Below are 26,986 nucleotides of genomic sequence, written 5' to 3'. Positions count from 1 at the left end.
CCACACCTGGCTAGTTTTGTAGTTTTTAGTAGAGACAGAGTTTCTCCGTGTTGGTCAGGCAGGCTGGTCTCCAACTCCCGACCTCAAGTGATCCACCCACCTTGGCATCCCAAAGTGCTGGGATTACAGGCGTGAGGCACCGCGTCCGGCAAGGAAGAGGTTTAATTGGACTTACAGTTCCGCATGGCTGGGGAAGCCTCACAATCATGGCAGAAGGCAAGGAAGAGCAAGTTACATCTTAACATGGATGGCAGCAGGCAAAGAGAGAGAGTTTGTGCAGGGGAACTCCTCTTTTTAAAACCATCACATCTCGTGAGACTTATTTATTATCATGAGAACAGCATGGGAAAGACTTGCTCCCATGATTCAATTACCTCCCACCGGGTCCCTCCCACAACACATGGGAATTCAGGATGAGATTTGGGTGGGGACACAGCCAAACCGTATCAATAACCCAATTGAAAAATGGAAGAAAACGCCGGGCGCAGTGGCTCACACCCATAATCCCAGCACTTTGGGAGGCTGAGGCGGGCGGATCACGAGGTCAGAAGTTCGAGACCAGCCTGACCAACATGGTGAAACCCCGTCTCTACTAAAAATACAAAAAGTAGCCAGGCGTGGTGGCACACACTTGTAATCCCAACTACTTGGGAGGCTGAGGCAAGATTGCACCACTGCACTCCAGCCTGAGTGAAAGAGTGAGACAGTGTCTCAAAAAAAAAAAAAAAAAGAGAAAAGTGGAAAAAAAATCTGAATAGACATTTCTCCAAATAAGGCATACAACAGGTATATGTTCAGTGTCACTAGTAATCATCAGGGAAATGCAAATCAAAATAAGAGTAATCACCTCACACCCGTCAGGATGGCTGTTGTCAAAAAACAAAAGAGCTAGTCCTGGTGAGGATATGGAGAAAAGAGAACCCTTGAACACTGTTGATGGGGATGCAAAATGGTGCAGCTACTATGGAAAACAGTATGGCGATTCCTCAAAAAATTAAAAATAGAATTGCCACAGAATGGATTGCTGAATAGATCCAGCAATCCCACCTCTGGATATTATCCAAAGGAATTGGAATCAGAATCTTGAAGAGGCTGGGTGCAGTGGCTCACATCTGTAATGCCAACATTTTGGGAACCCAAGGCAGGAGGATCCCTTGAGGGAAGGAGTTTGAAACCAGCCTTGTTGACGTAGTGAGACCTCATCTCTACAAAAGAAAAATAGAAAAACTAGCCAGCCTGGTGACACATACCTGTAGACCCAGCTACTGAGGAGGCTGAGACAGGAGGATCGTTTGAGCCTAGGAGTTCTAGGCTGCAGTGAACCATGATCATGTCACTGCGCTTCTCCATTCTGGGTGACAGAGCCAGATCCTGTCTCAAAAAAAAAAAAAAAAAAAAAAAACTCGAAAAGAGATGAATGGGTAAAGAATATATAATACATACCCAAAATGGAATATTATCCAATCTTTTTTTTTTGAGACAGAGTTTCGCTCTTCTTGCCCAGGCTGGAGTGCAATGGCACAATCTCGGCTCACCACAACCTCTGCCTCCCAGGTTCGAGTGATTCTCCTGCCTCAGCCTCCTGAGTAGCTGGCATTACAATCGTGTGCCACCACACCCGGCTAATTTTGTATTTTTAGTAGGGACAGGGTTTCACCATGTTGGTCAGGCTGGTCTCAAACCCCTGAGCTCAAGTGATCCGCCTGCCTCGACCTCCCAAAGTACTGGGATTACAGGCGTGAGCCACCACGCTTGGCTATTCAGTCTTGAAAAAGAAGGAAATTCTGCAGTATGCAGCAACATAGATGAACCTTGAGGATATAAAGGTGGTTGCCAGGGGCTAGGGGAAAGTGAAAATGAGGAGTTGCTAATCAGTGGGCATAAGGTTTCAGTTAAGCAAGATGAATAGGTCCTAGAGATATGCTGAACAACATAGTACCTATAGTTAACCACACTTTATTGTTCACTTAAAAATATGTTAAGAGGTTAGGTCTCATTTTAAGTGTTCTTACCATGATAAAATAAAAAAAACTTTTTAGGAAGTCCCTCACCTGAAGCTTCTGTACTTTTATTATTATAGGAACTCCTGACATTTTAAGATGTGTTTACTGGCTGAGCGCAGTGGCTCACGTCTGTAATCCTAGCACTGTGGGAGGCGAAAGCAGGCAGATTTCTTGACCCCAGGAGTTCAAGACTGGCCTGGGGCACATGGTAAACTCTCATGCCTACAAAATACAAAAATTAGCTATTGGAGAGGCTGGAACTATAGGCATGTGCCACCATACCTGGCTAATTTTTCATATTATTTTTATAGAGATGGGGTCTCCCTATGTTGCCCAGGCTGGTGTCAAACTCCTGGGCTCAAGGGATCCTCCCACCTCCGCCTCCTAAAGTGCTGGGATAATAGGCATGAGCCACTGCACCCAGCCTCCTTTCCAATCTGTATACATTTTATTTCCTTTCCTTATCTTACTGGATTAGCTAGGACTTCCAGTACAACACTGATGAGGAATGGTGAGACGCAGCATCCTTGTCTTGTTCCTGATCTTAGTGGGAAAGCATCTAGTTTCTCATGATTAAATATGATGTTAGATGTAGGCTTTTGCAGACATTGTTTACCAAGTTGAGAAAGTTCCCTTTCTATTCCTAGTTGGTGGGGGTTTTATTATGAATGGTTGTTAGATATTGTCTAATGCTTTTTCTGCATATGTTGATATATTATTTTTCTTCTTTAGGCCAGTGATGTGATAGATTACATGAATTGATTTTCAGTGTTAAACCACTGCAGCCTCGCATACCTAGGATAAATACTACACGGTTGTGGTGTTTACTTTTTTATATACATTGTTGTATTCTGTTTGCTAATATTTTGTTGAGTATTTTTGCATATATGTTCATGATAAATTTTCTATAGCTTTCCTTTCTTGTAATGTCTTTGGTTTTAGTATTAGCATAGTGTTATCCTCGTAGAATGAGTTAGAAGTATTCCCTCTGCTTCTATTTTCTGGAAGAGATTATAGAGAATTGGTATCATTTCTTTCTTAAATGTTTGGTAGCATTCATCAGTGACATCATCCAGACCTGGTGCTTCTGTTTCAGAAGGTTATATATTATTGATTTAATTCCCTTAGTATGCATAAGCCTATTCATATTATCTGTTCTTCTTGTGTGTGTTTTGATAGAGTGTGCCTTATAATAAATTGGTTCATTTCATCTAAGTTATCAATTTTAGGGGCATAAAGCAGTTCTTAATGCCTTTGCTACTCTTTTTTCCTGTGCCTATACACTCATCAAAAGTGAAACAAACCCATTACCACCTGTTCAATGGAGCCAGAGTGCCCCAGTTTTCTGAACTGTACCTTATATCTCTTATTGTAGTTATTTTCTTTTTTTTTTTTTTTAAAGACAGAATCTCGCTTTGTCGCCAGGCTGGAGTGCAGTGCCGCGATCTCGGCTCACTGCAACCTCCGCCTCCCAGGTTCAAGCATTTCTCCTGCCTCAGCTTCCCAAGTAGCTGGGACTACAGGCGCATGCCACCACTCCAGCTAATTTTTGTATTTTAGTAGAGACGGGGTTTCACCATGTTGGCCAGATGGTCTTGATCTCTTGACCTCATGATCCTCCCACCTTGGCCTCCCAAAGTGCTGGGATTACAGGCATGAGCCACCGCGCCGGGCCAGTTATTTTTTTTTAATTTTTTTTTTTTGAGACAGAGTCTCGCTCTGTCGCCCAGGCTGGAGTGCGGTGGCGCGATCTCAGCTCACTGCAAGCTCTGCCTCCCAGGTTCATGCCATTCTCCTGCGTCAGCCTCCCGAGTAGCTGGGACTACAGGCACCCGCCACCACACCTGGCTAATTTTTGTATTTTTAGTAGAGACGGGGTTTCACCGTGTTAGCCAGGATGGTCTTGATCTCCTGACCTTGTGATCCGCCCACCTTGGCCTCCCAAAGTGCTAGGATTACAGGCGTGAGCCACCGTGCCCGGCCCCTTTTTTTTTTTTTTTAATGTTTTTGTTTTTGTTTTGAGATAGGGTCTTACTCTGTTGCCCAGGCCTGGAGTACATTGACATGCTCTCAGTTCACTGCAACCTTGGCCTCCTGAGCTCAGCCTCCCAAGTAGCTGGGGCTACAGGTGTGCACCACCACACCCAGCTTATTCTTTTCTTTTTTTTAGAGATGGGATTTCGCTATGTTGCCCGGGCTGGTCTCCAATCCTGGGCTCAAGCAATTCTCCCACCTTGGCCTCCCAAAATGCTGGGATTATAGGCATGAGCCATTGTGCCTGGCTGTATTTTCTATTGTAACTATTTCCTATGATACATCTCCACTCTACTCTACTCTTACTATACATTTCCACTCCACTCCACTCCACTCTACCCTGAACCTCTTATAAACATAGACTGTTTCTTACTCATCTTCATATCTCCCTGCCACCTAGCATGTAGTAGATACTCAATAAATATTTGAGTAATTTGAATGCACATGATGAAGTTTAATAGAATTTACACATTAAATAAATAACATGAAGGAATAAAATTTCAGCTACTCTGGATGCTCAGCTTTATTGGCTTTGTATTTAGTAATTACTAATGGAGCACTAACTACCATCTGAACAGAAGAAACAGTTAAATGCCAGAAAGCATAAAATGGTTATAATGATATTACTAATATTTGAGAGTGTACTGTGTGCCAGTATGTATACTGATACTTACTATATACCATGTTTAGGCTTTTATATATATTTTCATTTAATCTTCACAACAACCATGTGAAATGAGTGGTGGTATCTGTATTTCACAGATAAGCAAAGCAAATCACATAGAAGTTAAGTTTCTTGTCCATTGTCAGTGTGACTAAATGAAGGCACTTAAATACAAACAGCAACACCCAGACTTTTAGACAATATGCTATACTGCTATGTGACTATGCTGATTAAAGGAAGGGGAAAATCACTAGTGTTATAAGAAACCATCTTAGGGTGTAACTATTTCTGTGTAAGAGGTATCATGTCATTGCTTTGGAAAAGGCATAATACTTTGTGATAATATGGAGTGTTTTAAGAGTATATACGAGAGGACTACCTAGGGAAGGAAAAAAATGTATACCTAAGTTAAAGCACTGCCCTGAGTATCGGCATTTTAGTAACAATATAGTGATGGCCTTTTTTTTTTAAGAGATGAGGTCTCACTATGTTGCCCAGGCTAAAATGCAGTAGTTAGTCACGGCATTCTAGTGGGCTCAGTCACAGCACATTACAGCCTCAAACTCCTGGCCTCAAGTCATGCTCCTCAAGTGACTACAGACGTGCACCACCACGCCAAGGCTCAGTGATAGCTATTTTCCATGACAGTCTAGCATAGTGATTAAGAGCAGAGACATTGGTAGCCTGAGTTCAGTTCCTAGCACTGCCTCCTAGTAGCTTTGTGGTCTCTGGCAAATTTCTTAAGCTTTTTCTTCATCTATTAAATGGGGATAAAAATAATACCTACCTTTTAGGGTCATTGTGAGGATTTGAATGAGTTGGCACATGTAAGGTACTTAGAATAGTTCTTTATAAGATGTCATGGTTAGGATCACAGACTTGGGAGACAGAGTGGCAGCATGGTTAGTTAACAGTATCTAACTTTGCCGGGTGTGGTGGCTCACGCCTGTAATCCCAGCAGTTCGGGAGGCTGAGGCAGGTGGATCACGAGGTCAGGAGATCAAGATAATCCTGGCTAACATGGTGAAACCCTGTCTCTACTGAAAATACAAAAAATTAGCCAGGTGTGGTGGCGGGTGCCTGTAGTCCCAACTACTCCGGAGGCTGAGGCAGGAGAATGGCATGAACCCAGGAGGTGGAGCTTGCAGTGAGCCGAGATTGTGCCACTGCAGTCCAGCCTGGGGGACAGAGTGAGACTCCGTCTCAGGAAAAAAAAAAAAAAAAACAGTATCTAACTTATATTTCCTGGCACAGTATAAGAGGTATAAAAGTATGATTTATAATACTTTATAAAAGTATTATTTATAGAATTTGAGAAATCGTATTTCTGTACTTTTATAAATTTTCCTGCATGATTTCAAAAGAGAACAACCAGAAACCATCTTTTTCTAGCAAACAGAATCTTAGATAATATTTCTTTTTTTCTTTTTTCTTTTTTTTTTTTTTTGAGACGAAGTCTCGCTCTGTCGCCAGGCTGGAGTGCAGTGGCATGATCTCGGCTCACTGCAAGCTCCGCCTCCCAGGTTCAAGCGATTCTTCTGCCTCAGCCTCCTGAGTAGCTGGGACTACAGGTACACACCACCACGCCTAGCTAGTTTTTATATTTTTAGTAGAGACGAGGTTTCATCATGTTGTCCGGAATGGTCTTGATCTCTTGACCCTGTGATCCGCCTGCCTCAGCCTCCCAAAGTGCTGGGATTACAGGCATGAGCTACCTCACCCAGCTGATATTTTTTATATAAATAAATAAAAATACAAAATAAAAACCAGTAAAGTATTAAACTACTATAGGCTGGATACAGTGGCTCACACCTGTAATGCCAGTACTTTGGGAAACAGACACAGGAGGATTGCTTGAGCCCAGGAGTTTGAGATAAGCCTGGACAGCACAGTGAGACCCTTTTTCTCCAAAACATTTATTTATGTATTTGCTCTGTTGCCAGGCTGGAGTGCAGTGGTGTGATCTCGGCTCACTGCGACCTCCACCTCCCAGGTTCAAGTGATTCTCCTGCCTCAGCCTCCTGAGTAGCTGGGAGTACAGGAGCGTACCATCATGCCCAGCTAATTTTTGTATTTTTTGTAGAGACAGGGTTTCACCATGTTGGCCAGAATGGTCTCAATCTCTTGACTTCGTGATCCTCCCGCCTTGGCCTCTCAAAGTGCTGGGATTACAGGCGTGAGCCACTGTTCCCGGCCTCTCCAAAACATTTTTAAAATTCAGCCAGCTGTGGCAATGTGTGCCTGTAGAACCAGCTACTTGGGGGAGAATCACTTGAGTCCAGGAGGTTGAGGCAGCAGTGAGCTGGAACATGCAACTGCACTTCATCCTGGGTGACAGAATGAGACTCTGTCTCAAAAATAAATAAATAAATCACTATAAATAACGTTTTCAGTGGGAAATATTCTGAAGTGTGCAAAGGAACAAAAATGCAATTGTTCCTGATGCATTATCCCCTTTCGTTCAAGAGTGTTTTCTGTTACCAAAAAAACACATAGTAATCCCTTTTAAAGTCATTTTGAGCCCTTTAAAAATAACATATTTTTGGCCAGGAGCAATGGCTCACACCCGTAATCCCAGCACTTTGGGTGGCCAAGACAGGCACATCACTGGAGCCCAGGAGTTTGAAACCAGCTTGGGCAACACAGTGAAATCCCATCTCTACAAAAAATTAGCTGGACATGGTGGTTGGAGCCTGTAGTCCCAGCTGCTTGGGGGTCTGAAGTGGGAAGATTGGTTGAGCCCTGGAGGTTGAGACTGTAGTGAGCTGAAATCACGCCACTCCACTCCAGCCTGCACGACAGAGAGGGACCTTGTCTCAAGAAAACCTCAAAAAACAAAACAAAAACACCACACATTTTCTACTCCAGACCAGTGGTTTTTAACCTAGAGAGATTTTTGCCCCTAGACGCATTTGGCAATGTGAAGAGATGTTTTTGGTTATTATAACACTGGGGATTGGGGATGGGGCAGGGATGTGCATCCTACTTGTTGTATCTCATGGGTGAAGGCCAGGGATACTGTTTAACATTCTGCAACAGTGATCCCCAACTTTTTTGGCACCAGGGACTGGTTTTGTGGAAGACAGTTTTTCCACGGACCTGTCAGGGAAGAAGGGGAGAAGGGGAGATGGTTTGGGGATGATTCAAGCACATTACATTTATTTGCACTTTATTTCTATTATTATTACATTGTAGTGTATAATGAAATAATTATACATCTCACCATAATGTAGAATCAGTGGGAATCCTAAGCTTGTTTTCCTGCAACTAGATGGTCCCATTTGGGGGCGATGGGAAACAGTGACAGATCATGAGGCATTAGAGTCTCATAAGGAGCCTGCAACCTATATCCCTTGGATGCTCAGTTCACAGGTTCATGCTCCTATGGGAATCTAATGCCACCACTGATCTGACAGGAGACAGAGCTCAGGTGGTAATGTGAGCGATGGGAGCAACAGTAAATACAGATGAAGCTTTGCTTGTTCGCCTGTCATTCACCACCTGCTGTGCAACCTGGTTTCTGACAGGCCATGGGCTTAGGGGTTGGGGATCCCAGTCTCCAATGCACAGGACACCTCATACAGCAAAGCATTATTCATTTCTAGATGTTAATAGAGCTGAGGTTGAGAAAACCATGCTCTGGACTAAAAAGGGGTTAATGACTTCCCCAAGGTTATATTAACTTAGAAGAGGGCCTGAACTACAGACATGCACATAGCATCTAAGTTCAATATCCTTAACTAGAACAAAATAAGTAAATTTTTAGAGACCTAATAGTTAATAGTGCCTGTTTTTCTTTATCTTGTTTAGGGTTTGTGAAACAGGATCTGATAATCAACCTCTTGGTAATAATCAACAATCAAATTGTGAATATTTTGTTGATAGCCTTTTTGAGGAAGCTCAGAAGGTTAGTTCCAAATGTGTGTCTCCCGCTGAACAGAAGAAACAGGTAAATAAATGTCTATTACTTTTCTTTTTCTTTCAGTGTTTCTCAATATATGGACCTGTTAGAGGGTCCCTAAGGTCAAAATTGTTTTGTTTGTTTGAGACAAGGTCTTTCTCTGTCACCCAGACTGGAGTGCAGTGGCTCGATCTTAGCCCACTGCAACCTCAACCTCCTGGGTTCAAGCAGTCCTCCTGCCTCAGCATTCCCAGGTAGCCCGGACCTCAGCACACACCACCATGCCCAGCTAATTTTTTTATTCTTTTGTAGAGACAGGGTCTTGCTTTGTTGCCCAGGCTGGTCTCAAATTCCTGGGCTCAAGTAGTTCTCCTGCCTTGGTTTCCCAAAGTGCTGGGATTATAGGTGTGAGGCCAAAACTGTTTTCATAATAGATATTATTTCCCTTTTTCACTATGTTCACAAGCTAGGCACACCTATAATCCCAGCACTTTAGGAGACTGAGGCAGGAGGATCACTTGAGCCTAGGAGTTAAAAACCAGCCTGGGCAATAAAGCAAGACCCATCTCTACAAAAGAATAAAAAAACTAACTGGGCATGGTGCCATGTGCCTGTAGTCCCAGCTTCTTGGGAGGCTGAGTTGGGAGGATTGCTTGAGCTCAGGAGTTTGAGGCTGCAGTGAGCCATGACCGCACCACTGCACTCCAGCCTGGGTGACAGAGTGAGACCCTGACTGATAAGGTAAGGGTAAGGTAAGGTAAAAAAATAACTGTGTTCACTTTGCACTGATATTGCAAAAGTAGTGGTAGGTAAAACTGCAACACCTTAGCAGGAATCAAGGCAGTGGCAACAAACTGTGCTAGCAGTTACTGGTTGAACATCCCAAATCCACTGAATCCAAAAATCCAAAAATGCTTCAAAATCCAACATGTTTTCAGTGCTGACATGATGCTCAAAGGGATGCTTATTGGGGGCATTTCAGATTTTGAGTCTTGAATTTGGAAAGCTCAACCAGCAAATATTTCAGAACCTGAAATTCAAAACCCTCTGGTCGCAAGCATTTCAGATAAGGGTTATTCAACCTGTCCTTTATTCTTTGCATATACTTCCAAGGGGGAAAAAAAACTAATTTTAATTAAGAATGTCCTTGATGCAGTAGAATTTATAAATTTTGTTTCTCGGCCGGGCGCGGTGGCTCATGCCTGTAATCCCAGCACTTTGGGAGGCTGAGGTGGGTGGATCACGAGGTCAGGAGTTCAAGATCAGCCTGATCAACATGGTGAAACCCTGTCTCTACTAAAAATACAAAAATTCGCCGGGCGTGGTGGTGCGTGCCTGTAATCCCAGCTACTCAGGAGGCCGAGGCAGGAGAATCGCGTGAACCTGGGAGGCGGAGGTTGCAGTGAGCTGAGATTGCGCCACTGCACTCCAGCCTGGGCAACAGAGCTAGACTTGGTCTCAAAATAAATAAATAAATTAGTTAATTAATTTTGTATCTCAAACCTTGAATACACATCGTAATATTCTGTGTGACAAAATGTGAAGTATACATAAAGTATTTCTACAATATACAGAAGTGTATCAAGGAAAGGTGCAGTTATTTGAGATCAACAAACTGTCTCCTTTTTCATGGCATATTGTTTCTGCAAGAAAGAATGGTTTACATACAGACTATGGATATTCCAACTCACTCTGTCACCCAGGCTGGAGTGCAATGGCGCGATCTCAGCTCACTGCAAGCTCTGCCTCCCAGGTTCAAGCCATTCTCCTGCCTCAGCCTCCCTAGTAGCTGGGATTACAGGTGCGCACCACCATGCCTGGCTAATTTTTTGTATTTTTAGTAGAGACAGGGTTTCACCATGTTGGTCAGGCTGGTCTCGAACTCCTGACCTTGTGATCTGCCCACCTCAGCCTCCCAAAGTTCTGGGATTACAGGCATGAGCCACTGCACCTGGCCTGGTAGATATTTTCTTTTTTTCTTTTTTTTTTTCTCTGAGACAGAGTCTCGCTCTGTCGCCCAGGCTGGAGTGCAGTGGTGTGATCTCTGCTCACTGTAAGCTCCGCCTCCCAGGTTCACGCCATTCTCCTGCTTCAGCCTCCCGAGTAGCCCGGACTACAAGCGCCCGCCACCACACCTGGCTAATTTTTTGTATTTTTAGTAGAGACAGGGTTTCACAGTGTTAGCCAGGATGGTTTCAATCTCCTGACCTCGTGATCTGCCCACCTCATCCTCCCAAAGAGTACTTGGATTACAGGCGTGAGCCGCTGTGTCCAGCCTTTTTTTTTTTTTTTTGAGATGGAGTCTTGCTCTGTCACCCAGGCTGGAGTGCAGTGGCACAATCGGCTCACTGCAACCTCTGCCTCCTGGATTCAAGCCATTCTCCTGCCTCAGCCTCCCCAGTAGCTGGGATTACAGGCATGCACCACCACGCCTAGCTAATTTTTGTATTTTAGTAGAGACGGGGTTTCACCATGTTGGACAGGCTGGTCTCAAACTCCTGACCTGGTGATCCACCCGCCTCAGCCTCCCAAAGTGCTGGGATTACAGGCGTGAGCCACAGTGCCCGGCTCTGCCTGGTAGATATTTTCTAATAATGAATGAAGTGAGCCTGGCACTTCAAGGAAAACAACTTATAGTAGCTGTTGAAAATGATTAATTTTTTTTTTTTTGAGACGGAGTCTCGCTCTGTCGCCCAGGCTGGAGTGCAGTGGTGCGATCTCGGCTCACTGCAAGCTCCGCCTCCTGGGTTCATGCCATTCTCCTGCCTCAGCCTCCTGAGTAGTTGGACTACAGGTGACCACCACCACACCCGGCTAATTTTTTTTTGTATTTTTAGTGGAGACGGAGTTTCACCCTGTTAGTCAGGATGGTCTTGATCTCCTGACCTCGTGATCCGCCCGCCTCAGCCTCCCAAAGTGCTAGGATTAGACTTGAGCCACCGTGCCTGGCAAAAAAATGATAAATTTTTATTTAACCAACTTCTTTTTTTTTTATTTTGAGACAGACTCTCGCTCTGTCGCCCAGGCTGGAGTGCAGTGGTATGATCTCGGCTCACTGCAAGCTCCGTCTCCTGGGTTCACACCATTCTCCTGCCTCAGCCTCCTGAGTAGCTGGGAGTACAGGCACCCGCCACCACGCCTGGCTAATTTTTTTGTATTTTTAGTAGAGACAGGGTTTCACCATGTTAGCCAGGATGGTCTCGATCTCTTGACCTCGTGATCCGCCCGCCTTGGCCTCCCAAAGTGCTGGGATTACAGACACGAGCCACTGCGCCTGGCCTTAACCAACTTTTTAAGTGAAAATAAGACTTTTAGAAAATTGCCACTATAGGCTGGGCTTGGTGGCTTACGCCTGTAATCTCATAGCTTTGGGAGGCCAAGGTGGGTGAATCACTTGAGGCCAGGAGTTCAAGACCAGCCTGGCTAACGTGCTGAAACTCTTTCTCTACTAAAAAATACAAAAATTAGCTGAGCTTGGTGATGCACACCTGTAATCTCAGCTACTCAGGAGGTTAAGGCATGAGAATCACTTGAACCAGGGAGGCAGAGCTCGCAATGAACCAAGATCATGCCACTGCACTCTAGCCTGGGTAACACAGCAAGACTGTCTCAAAAAAAAAAAAAAGAAAAGAAAACGAAAGCAACCATACCTTGACAGCTTTTCAAAACTTAAGGAATTTCCTAGTGAGATTAGTGTTATTTTGATAAATATAAATTTTTTATATAATTAAATGTGTCAGCAGTTGGAAGATCTGCATAATCAAGAAAACCAGTATTTTCCAAATGAGCAATATATGATGTTATACAGTGATACATGAGTAAAAGAGCCAAAGAATCACATATACTAAAAGACTTTAACGTAACAAGTATGTGAAAGATGGTTGGTAAGTTTCAGATTCCACATTCAGATTCTCAACTAACTTTTGAGATACTACTACTACTTATTAAATTTTGAAGAAGTGTCAAAGAAGATTATCCTGGGAAGGCTATTAAAATACTTCTTTTTCTAACTACATAACTGTATGAGGTTTGGTTTTTTAAAAAAAATTTCAATCAAAATAACATGTCAAAGCAGACTGAGAGTGGTACCAATTATGAGACCCCAGCTGATTTTTTGACGTGAGACATTTTAAAAAGTATTTGTGAAAAATCCTTTCACTCTGATTCACTTTTTAAATTAAAACTTAATCTATTAGTTGTGAAAGGCTTATGTTGAAAAAAGGCTTATGTTAAAAAGCAGGCTTATTACTCCTTGACCCTAGCATCTACTTTCTTTTTTCGTTTTTTTAAGATGGCGTTTCACTACTGTTGCCCAGGCTGGAGTGCAGTGGTGCGATCTCGTCTCCCCACAGCTTCCACCTCCTGGGTTCAAGCGATTCTCCTACCTCAGCCTGGGATTACAGGCATGCACCACCATGCCTGGCTAATTTGTATTTTTAGTAGAGACGGGGTTTCTCCATGTTGGTCAGGCTGGTCTTGAACTCCTGACCTCAGGTGATCCACCTGCCTTGGCCTCCCAAAGTGCTGGGATTACAGGCGTGAGCCACCACATGTGGCCGCATCTACTTTCCAGAGGCAACAACTTATAACTCTTAGATATTTCTACTGACATGAGCTTTCTGTTTCTGATAATATGCTAATAGTGATAGTTCTTGATTTTTCAGATTTTTGAATTATATATTCACTTTGTATTATACATAATAAGGATTTAGCTCTTTTTCTACCTTCCCCCTCTCCCCAGATCACCTCTTCCCATTCTTCTAACATAGTTGTGTCACAATTGGGGATTAAATCAATTGTTATTTATATCTGTAAAAGTGTAAATACTGTACAGCATAAGCGGGAGCTACCGTGCCTGGCCCACCAGTTAAAATTTTTCTAAGGGAAGATTGTGGCGAAACCCTTCTTCCTTCAGTGGATTGGTTGTCGACTAGGGGAGCTCTACTGCTCTTGCTCTGGAATCTATGATCCTGAGTATTCTCTCTCCTGATTACTCAATTCTATGCCTCGCCCAACATCGCCTCCCCCTTATATTTTAATGTTTATGAAGCCAGTTGTAGTAGTCCATTTTTACGCTGCTGATAAAGACGTACCCGAGACTGGGAAGAAAGGAAATTTAATTTGACTTACAGTTCCACATGGCTAGGGAGGTCTCATAATCATGGCACCAGCAGGAGAAAATGAGCAAGAAGCAAAAGTGGAAACTCCTGATAAACCCACCAGATCTTGTGAGACTTATTCACTATCACAAGAATTGCATGGGAAACACGGGCCCCCATGATTCAATTACCTCCCCCTTGGTCCCTCCCACAACACACGGGAATTCTGGGAGATACAATTCAACTTGAGATTTTGGTGAGGACACAGCCAAACCATATCAATGATTTTGATTTTTTGTGGAAACTGGGTCTCGCTATGTTGCCAGGGCTGGTCTCCAACTCCTAGGCTCAAGTAGTCCTCCTGTCTTGGCCTCCCGAAGTGCTGGGATTACAGGAGTGAACCACCCCACCCGGCCTGAATAGTGATAGAAGAAATTTTCAAAGGACTTTCAATCCTACTACATTTTATTAACATGATGCATTTTGTTTCCTACTGTTTTGCAGGTAGATGTAAATATAAAATTATGGAAAAACGGATTCACCGTCAACGACGATTTCAGAAGTTATTCCGATGGTGCCAGTCAGCAGTTTTTGAACTCCATCAAAAAGGGGTGAGTAGCCAGGTGTGGTAGGTCAAGCCTGTAATCCCAAAACTTTGGCAGGCTGTGGCGAGAGGATTGCCTGAGCTCAGGAGTTCAAGGCCAGCCGGGGAACATAGCCAGACCTCATCTCTACTTAAAAAAAAAAAATTACCAGCCAGCCCAGCTACTCAGGATTGCTTGCACTTGGGAGACTGAGGCTACAGTGAGCCATGTTTGCACTACTGCACTCCAGCCTGGGCAACAGCACGACGCCCTGTCTCCAAAAAAACAAAAGGGGGGGGGTGGGCTTGGTGGCTTATGCCTGTGATCCCAGCACTTTGGGAGGCTGAGGTGGGGAGATCACCTGAGGTTGGGAGTTTGAGACACCGGCCTGACCAACATGGAGAAACCCCATCTCTACTAAAAATATAAAATTAGCCGAGTGTGGTGGCACATGCCTGTAATTCCAGCTACTTGGGAGTCTGAGGCAGGAATTCACTTGAACCCGAGAGGCGGAGGTTGCAGTGGGCCAAGATTGCACCATTGCCCTCCAGCCTGGACAACAAGAGCAAAACTCCATCTCAAAACCAAAGCAAAACAAAGAAACAACGAGCTGGAGTGAGTAATCTTTGTAATCAGAAGATATTTTAGGCATTGTTTTGGTGAAAGAATCCATTTTAATGTTCACACACTCCCTACACATTCACAGATATACTTTTTCTTTTGTACATTCACATTTTTATAAGATGAATTTTCTTTTTTTTTTTTTTTTTTTTTCTTTTTTTTTTTTTTTTTAATTGATCATTCTTGGGTGTTTCTCGCAGAGGGGGATTTGATAGGGTTACAGGACAATAGTGGAGGGAAGGTCAGCAGATAAGCAAGTGAACAAAGTTCTCTGGTTTTCCTAGGCAGAGGACCCTGCGGCCTTCCGCAGTGTTTGTGTCCCTGGGTACTTGAGATTAGGGAGTGGTGATGGCTCTTAACGAGCATGCTGCCTTCAAGCATCTGTTTAACAAAGCACATCTTGCACCGCCCTTAATCCATTCAACCCTGAGTGGATACAGCACATGTTTCAGAGAGCACAGGGTTGGGGGTAGGGTCACAGATCAACAGGATCCCAAGGCAGAAGAATTTTTTCTTAGTACAGAACAAAATGAAAAGTCTCCCATGTCTACCTCTTTCTACACAGACACGGCAACCATCCGATTTCTCAATCTTTTCCCCACCTTTCCCCCCTTTCCATTCCACAAAACCGCCATTGTCATCATGACCCGTTCTCAATGAGCTGTTGGGTACACCTCCAAGCCGGGGTGGTGGCAGGGCAGAGGGGCTCCTCACTTCCCAGTAGGGGCGGCCGGGCAGAGGTGCCCCTCACCTCCCGGACGGGGCGGCTGGCCGGGCAGGGGGCTGACCCCCCCCACCTCCCTCCTGGTCGGGGCGGCTGGCCGGGCAGAGGGGCTCCTCACTTCCCAGTAGGGGCGGCCGGGCAGAGGCGCCCCTCACCTCCCGGATGGGGCGGCTGGCCAGGCGGGGGGCCGAACCCCCACCTCCCTCCCGGACAGGGCGGCAGGCCGGGCGGTGGGCTGACCCACCCACCTCCCTCCCGGACAGGGCGGCTGGCCAGGCGGGGGGCTGACCCCCCACCTCCCTCCCGGACAGGGCGGCAGGCTGGGCGGTGGGCTGACCCCCCCCACCTCCCTCCCGGACGGGGCAGCTGGCAGGGCTGAGGGGCTCCTCACTTCCCAGTAGGGGCGGCCGGGCAGAGGCGCCCCTCACCTCCCGGACGGGGCGGCTGGCCGGGCGGGGGGCTGACCCCCCCACCTCCCTCCCGGACGGGGCGGCTGGCCGGGCGGGGGGGCTCCTCACTTCCCAGTAGGGGCGGCCGGGCAGAGGTGCCCCTCACCTCCCGGACGGGGCGGCTGGCCAGGCGGGGGGCTGACCCCCCCACCTCCCTCCCGGACGGGGCGGCTGGCCGGGCGGGGGACTGACCCCCCCCACCTCCCTCCTGGACGGGTTGGCTGGCCGGGCGGGGGGCTGACCCCCCCACCTCCCTCCCGGACGGAGCGGCTGATCGGGCAGAGGGGCTCCTCACTTCCCAGTAGGGGTGGCCGGGCAGAGGCGCCCCTCACCTCCCGGACAGGGTGGCTGCCGGGCGGAGACGCTCCTCACTTCCCAGACGGGGTGGCTGCTGGGCGGAGGGGCTCCTCACTTCTCGGGCGGGGCGGCTGCCGGGCGGAGGGGCTCCTCACTTCTCAGACGGGGCGGTTGCCAGGCAGAGGGTCTCCTCACTTCTCAGACGGGGCGGCCGGGCAGAGACACTCCTCACATCCCGGACTGGGCGGCAGGGCAGAGGTGCTCCCCACATCTCAGACGATGGGCGGCCGGGCAGAGAGGCTCCTCACTTCCCAGATGTGATGGCGGCCGGGAAGAGGCGCTCCTTGTTTCCTAGATGGGATGGCGGCCGGGCAGAGACGCTCCTCACTTTCCAGACTGGGCAGCCAGGCAGAGGGGCTCCTCACATCCCGGACGATGGGCGGCCAGGCGGAGACGCTCCTCACTTCCCAGACGGGGCGGCAGCCGGGCAGAGGCTGCAATCTCAGCACTTTGGGAGGCCAAGGCAGGCGGCTGGGAGGTGGTTGTAGCGGGCCGAGATCACGCCACTGCACTCCAGCCTGGGCGCCATTGAGCACTGAGTTAACCAGACTCTGTCTGCAATCCCGGCACCTCGGGAGGCCGAGGCTGGCAGATCACTCGCGGTTAGGAGCTGGAGACCAGCCCAGCCAACACAGCGAAACCCCGTCTCCACCAAAAAAATACGAAAACCAGTCAGGCGGGGCGGCGCGCGCCTGCAATCGCAGGCACTCGGCAGGCTGAGGCAGGAGAATCAGGCAGGGAGGTTGCAGTGAGCTGAGATGGCAGCAGTACCGTCCAGCTTCGGCTCGGCATCAGAGGGAGACCGTGGAAAGAGGGGAGAGGGGAGAGGGGAGAGGGGAGAGGGGAGAGGGAAGAGGGAGAGGGAGAGGGAGCAAGATGAATTTTCTTAAGAGAACCACAACTACAATTTTTTTTTTTTTCCGAGATGGAGTCTTGCTCTTTTGCTCAGGCTGGAATACAGTGACATGATCTCAGCTCACTGCAGCCTCCGCCTACTGGGGTCAAGTGATTCTTGTGCCTCAGCCTCCTGAGTAGCTGAGATTACGGGTGTGTGCCACCATGCCCATCTAATTTTTGTATTTTTTAATAACAGTTTCACCATGTTGGCCAGGCTAGTCTTGAACTCCTGACCTCAAGTGATCTGCCCACCTCTGCCTCCCAAATTGCTGAGATTACAGGTGTGAGCCACCACGCCTGGCCAACAAATATAATTTTGAAGGAAGTTTAGGAACTTGAATTCTGATCAACCCAAATCTTACTTAAACTAATTTACTTTACTAAGTATTTTCTAATACCTCATTTTCTTTATTATTTAATTATGTTTAAATGTTTAAATATCTGTAAAGTCTTTAAAATGGTCATGGTAGAAGTCTCTCTGACCCTACTCTGGCTTGGGAGGCTGCCCGATTCATGAATAAAAATTTTAAAAGAATCTGCCGGGTACAGTGGCTCATGCCTGTAATCCCAGCACTTTGGGAGGCCGAGGCGTGCAGATCATGAGGTCAGGAGATCGAGACCATCCTGGCTAACACGGTGAAACTCCGTCTCTACTGAAAATACAAAAAAATTAGCCGGGTGTGGTGGCGGGCACCTGTAGTGCCAGCTACTTGGGAGGCTGAGGCAGGAGAATGGCTTGAACCTGGGAGGCGGAGCTTGCAGTGAGCCAAGATCACGCCACTGTACTCCGGCCTGGGCAACAGAGCAAGACTCTGTCTCAAAAAAAAAAATTTTTTTTGTTTTAAAGAAAAAAAATTGTAGCTGGGCACGGGGGCTTACGCCTGTAATCCCAGCACTTTGGGAGGCTGAGGCGGGTAGATCACGAGGTTAGGAGTTCAAGACCAGCCTGGCCAACATAGTGAAACCCCGTCTCTACTAAAAATACAAAAATTAGCCACGCGTGGTGGCGCGTGCCTGTTAGTCCCAGCTACTTGGGAGGCTGAGGCAGGAGAATTGCTTGAACCCAGGAGGCAGAGGCTGTGGTGAGCCAAGATCACAGCACTGCACCCCAGCCTGAGTAACAGAGCCAGATTCCGTCTCAAAAAAAAAAAAAAGTTGCAATGTTTACTATATATTTATGAATCTGAGTATTATACATGCTTGGTCTAGAAAATTTTTTTAAGTATTAAGAACTCGAAAATCAGCCAGGCATGGTGGCTCACGCCTGTAATCCCAGCACTTTGGGTAGCCAAGGTGGGTGGATCACCTGAGGTCAGGAGTTCAAGACCATCCTGGCCAACATGGGAAAACCCCATCTCTACTAAAAAATACAAAAATTAGCCGGGCATGGTAGCGGGCGCCTGTAATCCCAGCTACTTAGGAGGCTGAGGCAGGGAGAATTGCTTGAACCCAGGAGGCAGAGGTTGCAGTGAGCCGAGATCATGCTACTGCACTCCAGCCTGGGCGACAGAGCGAGACTCTGTCTCAAAAAAAAAAAAAAAAAAAAAAAAGAACTTAAAAATCACTTATAATTTAACCACTCTGAAGTAACTGCTATTAACATTTTTGTTGAATTTCATTCTATCATTTTCTGTCCATAGATGCATATATACTACGTGTACATTTATTTTTAAAACAATTTTAAATTCATCATTATAAAATATTTGAATATATCTGAGTATTATTTTATCACAACAGTGCCCCGTAATTTTTATATATACTTAATTGTTCTTGGCAACATAGAGTTTTTTGTTATTATGTTTTTTGAGGCTGGAGTGCAGTGGCACGATCATAGTTCATTGCAGCTTCAAACTCCCCGTCTCAAGTGGTCCTCCTACCTCCGCCTCCCAAATAGCTGGAACGATAGGTGTATGTCACCATGCCCAGCTAATTTTTTTTAATTTTTAGTAAAGATGAGGTCTTGCTGTGTTACCCAGGCTGGTCTCAAACTCCTGATCTCAAGCAATCCTCCTGCCTCGATCTGCCAAATTGCAGGGATTACCAGCGTGAGCCACCACGCCCAGCCAAGTATTTTAAATTTTACCACTATGAAAAATATTTTTGACTATTTTCTTGTATTTATGTAAAAAAAAAAACCCAGCTTTGTTTAGATATAATTAACCTACCATAAAATTCATCCCTTTGAAGTATATAGTTAAGTATTTTTAATATGTCTAGTTTTACAATCATCAGCACAATCTAATTTCAGAATATCATTATTGAAAAAGCCGAATATATTGCTGAAAGAAAAAAAAATCAGATACTAGAAGTCACTCTCCATTTTCCCCTGCAGCCCTAACATAACCATGAATCCACTTTCTGTCTATCTCTATGGATTTCTGTCACTATGTATTTACCTGTTCTACTCATTTTCACATTTTGGGCTATTATGAATAATGCTACTATGAACATTTATATACAAGTTTTTGTGTGGTCATATGTTTTCATTTCTCTCAGGTATAAATCTAGGAGTGGAATGTTAACTCTTATATTAACTTTATGAAGAACTGCCCAAATGTATTCCAAAGTGACTGTACCATTTAACATTTCTACCAGCCATGTATGAGGCTTCCAGTTTTTCCACATCCTAACACATTAGCTTCTGTTTTTTTAAATTATAGCCATTTTAGTGGTTGTAAAGGGGTATGTCATTCTGGTTTTGATTTACATTTCTCTAATGACCAGTGATGTTGAGTGTCTTTTCATGTGCTTATTGGCCATTCGTACATCTTCTTTGGAGAAATGCCTGTTCAAATCCTCTGTCCAGTTTTTTTATTTGTTTGTTTGTTTTTTTGAGACAGAGTCTTGCTCTGTCGGCGAGGCTGGAGTGCAGTGGCATGATCTCGGCTCACTGTAACCTCCGCCTCCCAGGTTCAAGTGATTATCCTGCCTCAGCCTCCCAAGTAGCTGGAATTACAGGCATGTACCACCACATCCAGCTAATTTTTGTTTTTTAGTAGAGGCAGGGTTTTACCATGTTTGCCAGGCTGGTCTTGAACTCCTGATCTCACGTGATTCACCCGCCTCGGCCTTTCACAGTGCTGGGATTACAGGCATGAGCCACCGTGCTCAGCCTGTTTATATTTTCAGGTGGTTTATTTGCCTTTTTGTTAAGTTGTAAGAATTCTTCATTTTTTCTGAATACAAATTCCTTATCAGATACATGATTTGCGAATATTTTCTCTCATTCTTTGAGTGCCTTTTAACTCAAACAGAAAAAAATAAAACAGTTACCTAGAATTGCTATATGTATACAGTGGTATTTATTCACTAAAATATTTTTTAAACTTTCTTATTGAAGTATGGCTTATATACACAAAAGTACAGGCCAGGTAGGCCAGGTGCAGTGGTTAATGCCTGTAATCTCAGCACTTTCAGAGGCCAAGGCAGGAGGATCATTTGATCCCAGGAATTAAACCAGCCCTGGCAACATAGCGAGAACCTGTCTCTACAACAACAACAACAACAAAAATCACCCATGGTGGCACACACCTATAGTCCTGGCTACTTGGGAAGCTAAGATGGGAGAATCGCTTCAGCCCAAGAGGTCGCAGCTGCAGTGAGCCATGTTGTTGCCACTGGACTCCAGCCTGGGCAACAGAGTGAGCTCCTATCTAAAAAAAAAAAAAAAAAAAAAAAAATAGAAAAGTGCAGAAATCATAAATATATACTAAATGAATTTGTATTATTTCCGTTTTCAGAATAAATCAACTACTTTATTAGAATGTGTTAAAATTTGTCCTTTGGCTGGGCATGGTGGCTCACACCTGTAATCCCAACACTTTGGGAGGCTGAGGTGGGCAGATCACTTGAGCCTAGGAGTTCAGGACCAGCCTGGGCAACATGGTGAAACCCCATCTTTACAAAAAATACAAAAATTAGCCGGGCATGGTGGCCTATAGTCCCAGCTACTCAGGAGTCTGAGGCAGGAGGATCGCTTCAGCCCAGGAGGTCAAGGCTGCAGGGAGCCATGATTGCACCACTGCACTCCAGCCTGGGAAACAGAACGAGACCCTGTCCCAAAAACAAGAAACTCAAATTATTTATTTAACAGAGATATCCAGTCTTTTGGCTTCCCTGGGCCACATTAGAAGAAGAAGAATGGTCTTGGGGCGCACATAAAATACTAAAATACACTAATACTGACGATGGCTGATAAGCTTTAAAAAAATTGCAAAAAAGTCTCATAAATCTCATAATGTTTTAAGAAAGTTTTCCAGGCACGGTGGCTCACACTTGTAATCCCAGCACTTTGGGAGGCTGAGGCGGGCATATCACAAGGTCAGGAGATCGAGACCATCCTGGCTAACACGATGAAACCCCGTCTCTACTAAAAATAAAAAAAAAAAATTAGCCGGGCGTGGTGGCAGGCACCTGTAGTCCCAGCTACTCAGGAGGCTGAGGCAGGAGAATGGCGTGAACCTGGGAGGCGGAGCTTGCAGTGGGCCGAGATCGTGCCACTGCAGTCCAGCCTGGGCGACAGAGCAAGACTCCGTCTCAAAAAAAAAAAAAAAAAAGCTTACAAATTTTTGTTGGGCCACGTTCAAAGCCGTCCTAGGCCACAGATTGGACAAGCCTGGTGTAGTATATAGTCATCAAGTATTTCATGACTTTAGTATTATTTTAGGTACTACTATAAAACTCATGCTGGTTGGGGGGGCAGTGGTTCACGCCTATAATCCCAGCACTTTGGGAGGCTGAGGGAGGAAGATTGCTTGAGCCCAGGAGTTCCAGACCAGCCTGGACAAGACCCTGTCTCTACAGAAAATTTAAAAAATATATGCTTTCACAATAAAAAATAATAATTAAAACTGATACTGTTCATGAGCTTATGGTCTTAAAAATTATATTCCTGTGGGTTTTTGATATTGTTCATATTATTTAACTACACTGTTTTGAATACATTTAGTTATTTCATTGTATAGAATATTATATATTTCTGTATATTTCTACATATTCATTTTTTGTATGTACAGAATGTTTTTCAGAGAAATAAAATACATTGGGAGCTTTATCATTTTATTTCTTTGTTTTCCAAGGGAATTACCTTCAGAATTACAGGGAATTTTTGATAAAGAAGAGGTGGACGTTAAAGTTGAAGACAAGAAAAATGAAATATGTTTGTCTACGAAGCCTGTGTTCCAGCCCTTTTCAGGACAGGGTCACAGACTAGGAAGGTAAATATGCCTATTGTCTTGTTTTCCATAGATCAAGGCTTAACTAATATTCTGTCTATCATTATTTTACCCGTGTAGACCACATGAATGGAGCTTATCATTTCTCCCACTGGAAATCAGATTTTTTTTAATATTAATTTTTATGAGGACACCTAAGTCATAGTTACCTAAGTATATATTAACAATGCCTGGCCAGGCATAGTGGCTCATGCCTGTAATCCCAGCACTTTGGGAGGCCAAGGTGGGCGGATCACCTGAGATCGGGAGTTCGAGACCAGCCTGACCAACATGGAGAAACCCCGTCTCTACTAAAAATACAAAAAATTAGCCAGGCGTGGTGACATGTGTCTATAATCCCAGCTCCTCGGGAGGCTGAGGCAGGAGAATCGCTTGAACCTGGGAGGCAGAGGTTGCGGTGAGCCGAGATCGCGCCATTGCTCTCCAGTCTGGGCAACAAGAGTGAAACTCTGTCTCAAAAAAAAAAAAAATGCTGGCAATACAGTAAAAAATCATGCAGGCTTTTTTGTTTTTCTTTTTTTTCAAATCAAAAGGGCTTGGCTTATTAAGAACAGAATTCAATAGTTAAGTTCTTTTGTGTCCCTTGCACTCACCACTGTAGAGTACATGTACTAGCTTTTGAATATTATTGTTCTCTTTTTTTTGAGACAGAGCCTCACTTTGTTGCCCAGGCTGGAGTGCAGTGGCATGATCTTGGCTCACTGCAACTTCCGCCTCCCTGGTTCAAGCAATCCTCCTGCCTCAGCCCCTCTAGTAGCTGGGATTACAGGCATACACCACCATGCCCAGCCAATTTTTGTATTTTTAGTAGAGACAGGGTTTCGCCATGTTGGCCAGGCTGGTCTTGAACTCCTGACCTCAGGTGATCCACCCACCTCGGCCTCCCAAAGTGCTGGGATTACAGGTGTGAGCCACCACACCCAGCCTATTGTTCTCTTTTATGGTTACCACTGTCTGCAACATTTTGTTCTGTGATCTATGTATGAATTTTGAGGTAATAAAAATGAAAATCAGTGTCGGTATCAAAGCCTTAGATTATTTTCAAGTTTTACAGTTTCCATCCTATCTAACAGAATATGCAGAGAGATTATATAGATATGAGAGCTCTTTGATTTTTATAAATTCTCATATTTTAAATTATCAAGATTGGTAAGGTGCATACATATTCAGCCACACATACAAATATATCTGGATGCATCCTTCAGAATGATCAGGAAGTACTCTAGTTTCTTTTTCATTATAACCTAAGGACTAAGCTCAATAAAGAACTTATAATTTCTTCTAGAAATTTAACCTGGGCAGTAGGTAAAGGTAAACTCCATAGATCTATGAACCTTCTTTAAAATTATCCATTCTGTAAAGCACTACTCAAATAATACCAGTAATAATATATGTAGCTTACAAATTACTCGGATATGTATAACTTCATCAGATTCTTAGAACCATCATATATTGTGGACATAAATAATATATCTTTCTGTTATTACTGAAGAAACAGATATAACTTAAAAAATCTTCCTTAAAGTTATATTTGCTATAATATTTTTATAGTAATTATTTAATGATAAAGTTTTATTGAATGGAAAAAACATCTAACTTTGTTGGCTGGATTTCCTTAGTGCCACACCAAAAATTGTTTCTAAAGCAAAGAATATTGAAGTTGAAAATAAAAATAATTTGTCTGCTGTTCCGCTGAACAACTTGGAACCCATTACTAATATACAGATCTGGTTGGCCAATGGAAAAAGGATTGTCCAGAAATTTAACATTTCTCATAGGTGAGTCTTCAATTTCAGTATTTGATTTTTTTTTCACCAAGTTTAAATTTCATTTTTTCTTTTCGGTTCAGTCAACAGTTTATTTTTTAGAGATAGAATCTTTCTTTGTTGCCCAGGCCAGAGTGCAGTGGCACAGTCATAGCTCACTGCAGTCTTGAAGTCCTGGATTCAAGCAATCCTCCCACCTCAGCCTCCTGAGTTGTAGAACTACAGCCACATGCCACGATGCCCAGCTAACTTTTTTTTTTTAATTTTTATTTATTGCCAGCTAATTTTAAAAATTGTTTTGTAGAAAGGGGGTCTCACTGTGTTGCCCAGACTGGTCTCAAACTCCTGGACTGAATTCATCGTCCTGCCTTAGCCTGCCAAAGTGCTGGGATTACAGGCATGAGCCATCGCATCCTGCCAAGCATTTTATTTATTTATTTTTTTTTTTTGAGTCGGAGTCTCGCTCTGTTGCCCAGGCTGGAGTGTAGTGGCACGATCTCAGCTCACTGCAACCTCTGCCTCCCAGCTTCAAGCGATTCTCCTGCCTCAGCGTCCAATGTAGTTGGGATTACAGGTTTGCACCACCAAGCCCGGCTAATTTTTGTATTTTTAGTAGAGACGGGGTTTCACCAGGAGTTTGGCCAGGGTGGTCTCAAACTTCTGACCTCAAGTGATCTGCCCGCTTTGGCCTCCCAAAGTGCTAGGATTAGAGGAGTGAGCCACCTCGACCAGCCTGGCCAAGCATTTTAATAAATAGTTCTCTAAACATAATTATGTCTAGACAATTTTTTTTTTTTTTGAGGCAAGGTCTCACTCTGTCACCCAGGCTGGAGTAGAGTGGCGTGAGCCACCGTGCCCAGCTGATAATGGGTAGGCCAGGTGCAAACATTGAATGAGGTAGGCCAGGTGCAATGGCCTATGCCTGTAATCCCAGCACTTTGAGGGGCCAAGGCAAGAGGATCACTTGAGCTCAGGAGTTCAAGATCAGCCTGGGCCATATAGTGAGACCTCGTGTCTACAAAAAAATTTTTTTAAATTAGCTGAACATGGTGGTGCACATCCGTAGTCCCAGCTACTTGGGAGGAGAATTGCTTGAGCCCAGGAGGTAGAGACTGCAGTGAGCCGAATTGCACCATTACACTGCAAGCCTGGGTGACATTGAGACCCTGTCTCAAAAAATAAAAATAATAATAACAATAACAGTAATGAAGTTGGCCAGGCACGGTGGCTCACACCTGTAATCCCAGCACTTTGGGAGGCCGAGGCGGGTGGATCACGAGGTCAGGAGATCGAGACCATCCTGGCTAACACAGTGAAACCCTGTCTCTACTAAAAATACAAAAAAAAATTAGCCGGGCGTGGGGGCGGGCGCCTGTAGTCCCAGCTACTCTGGAGGCTGAGGCAGGAAAATGATGTGAACCCGGGAGGCGGAGCTTGCAGTGAGCCAAGATTGCGCCACTGCACCCCAGCCTGAGCGACTGAGCAAGACTCCATCTCAAAAAAAATAATAATAATAATAGTAATAATAATGAAGTATTTTCAGTCTGTTTTAGGATTTTCATTCTCATCATTTGATTCATGTTTCTGTTTAACTAGATGCATAATTATAAAAGAATTATTTTTAATGTTTTAAATTAGTCATTAGCATTATATGCATATCCTTCCGTCAATTATAGTGAAAGAATGAAAATACAGAAAAACATTAAAAGAAATTGAAGTTAATATGAATTCCACCACTCAGAGATAATCAATATTATCAGTTTGATGCATTTTTCCATCTTTTATCTCTTCCTAAAAGCTTTTTTTTTTTTTTGAGACGGGGTCTTCTGCCACCCAGGCTGGAGTGCAGTGGCACGATCTCAGCTCACTGCAACCTTCATCCCCTGGGTTCAAGCGATCCTCCTGCCTCAGCCTCCTGAGTAGCTGGGATTACAGGCACGTGCCACCATGCCTGGCTAATTTTTGTATTTTTAGTAGAGATGGGGTTTTGCCATGTTGCCCAGGCTGGTCTCAAACTCCTGACCTCAGGTGATCCACACACCTTGGCCTCCCAAGGTGCTGGGATTACAAGCATGAGCCACCGTGCCCAGCCTTCTTAAAAGCTTTTTTTTGGCTGGGTGTCGTGGCTCATTTTTGTAGTCCCAGCAATTTGGGAGGCTGGGGGCTATTCAGGAGGCTGAGGTGGGAGAATCACCTGAGCCCAGGAGGTTGAGGCTGCGATGAGCCATGATCTCACCACTGTACCCCAGCCTGGGTGACAGAGCAAGACCCTGTCTCAAAAGGAAAAAAAAAAAAGTTTGTTTTGTTTTAATTAAAAATAGAAACATGTCATATATAGCATATGTAATTTTTCCTTTTTTAAAAAAATTTTTTTTCAGGAAATGTGGTACAGATAAATAACAAATATAGGGAGAGAGTTAAAAGAATAAGAATAAAATACATATGTACCACCTACCTCAAAACATAGATTCTTATCAGTATACCTTATGTGTCTTTCTGTGATCATGTCTCTTCTTCTGTGGAAGAGGTAAATAACCACTGTCCTAAATTTGTGTTGATAATTTGCTGCTTTTATTTATAGCTTTACCTAGTATATACGTATTCCTAAAATAGACTAAATTGTTTTGCTTATTTCCAAATAATTACTCTGAAT

The 26,986-nt window shown here is 44.5% G+C and overlaps 1 protein-coding gene across 6 annotated transcripts in view; it reads left to right on the top strand.

Annotated features, from left to right (window-relative positions):
* Positions 1-26,986, top strand: part of UBXN2A (UBX domain protein 2A) — a 73,803-nt gene that overhangs the window by 29,860 nt on the left and 16,957 nt on the right. For all 6 annotated transcript variants that reach the window (XM_055377530.2, XM_055377535.2, XM_055377533.2 and 3 more), the window contains exons 3-6: positions 8,512-8,650; positions 14,206-14,312; positions 22,412-22,549; positions 24,187-24,345. In XM_055377530.2, the coding sequence (XP_055233505.2) occupies positions 8,512-8,650; positions 14,206-14,312; positions 22,412-22,549; positions 24,187-24,345 (543 nt within the window). The remainder of the gene's footprint in view (positions 1-8,511; positions 8,651-14,205; positions 14,313-22,411; positions 22,550-24,186; positions 24,346-26,986) is intronic.

The sequence above is a fragment of the Gorilla gorilla genome, chromosome 12, assembly GCF_029281585.2.
Source record: "Gorilla gorilla gorilla isolate KB3781 chromosome 12, NHGRI_mGorGor1-v2.1_pri, whole genome shotgun sequence".
Lineage (NCBI taxonomy): Eukaryota > Metazoa > Chordata > Mammalia > Primates > Hominidae > Gorilla > Gorilla gorilla.
The sequence above is the reverse complement of the archived record's forward strand: the minus strand, read 5'-3'. Positions and strand labels throughout refer to the sequence as shown.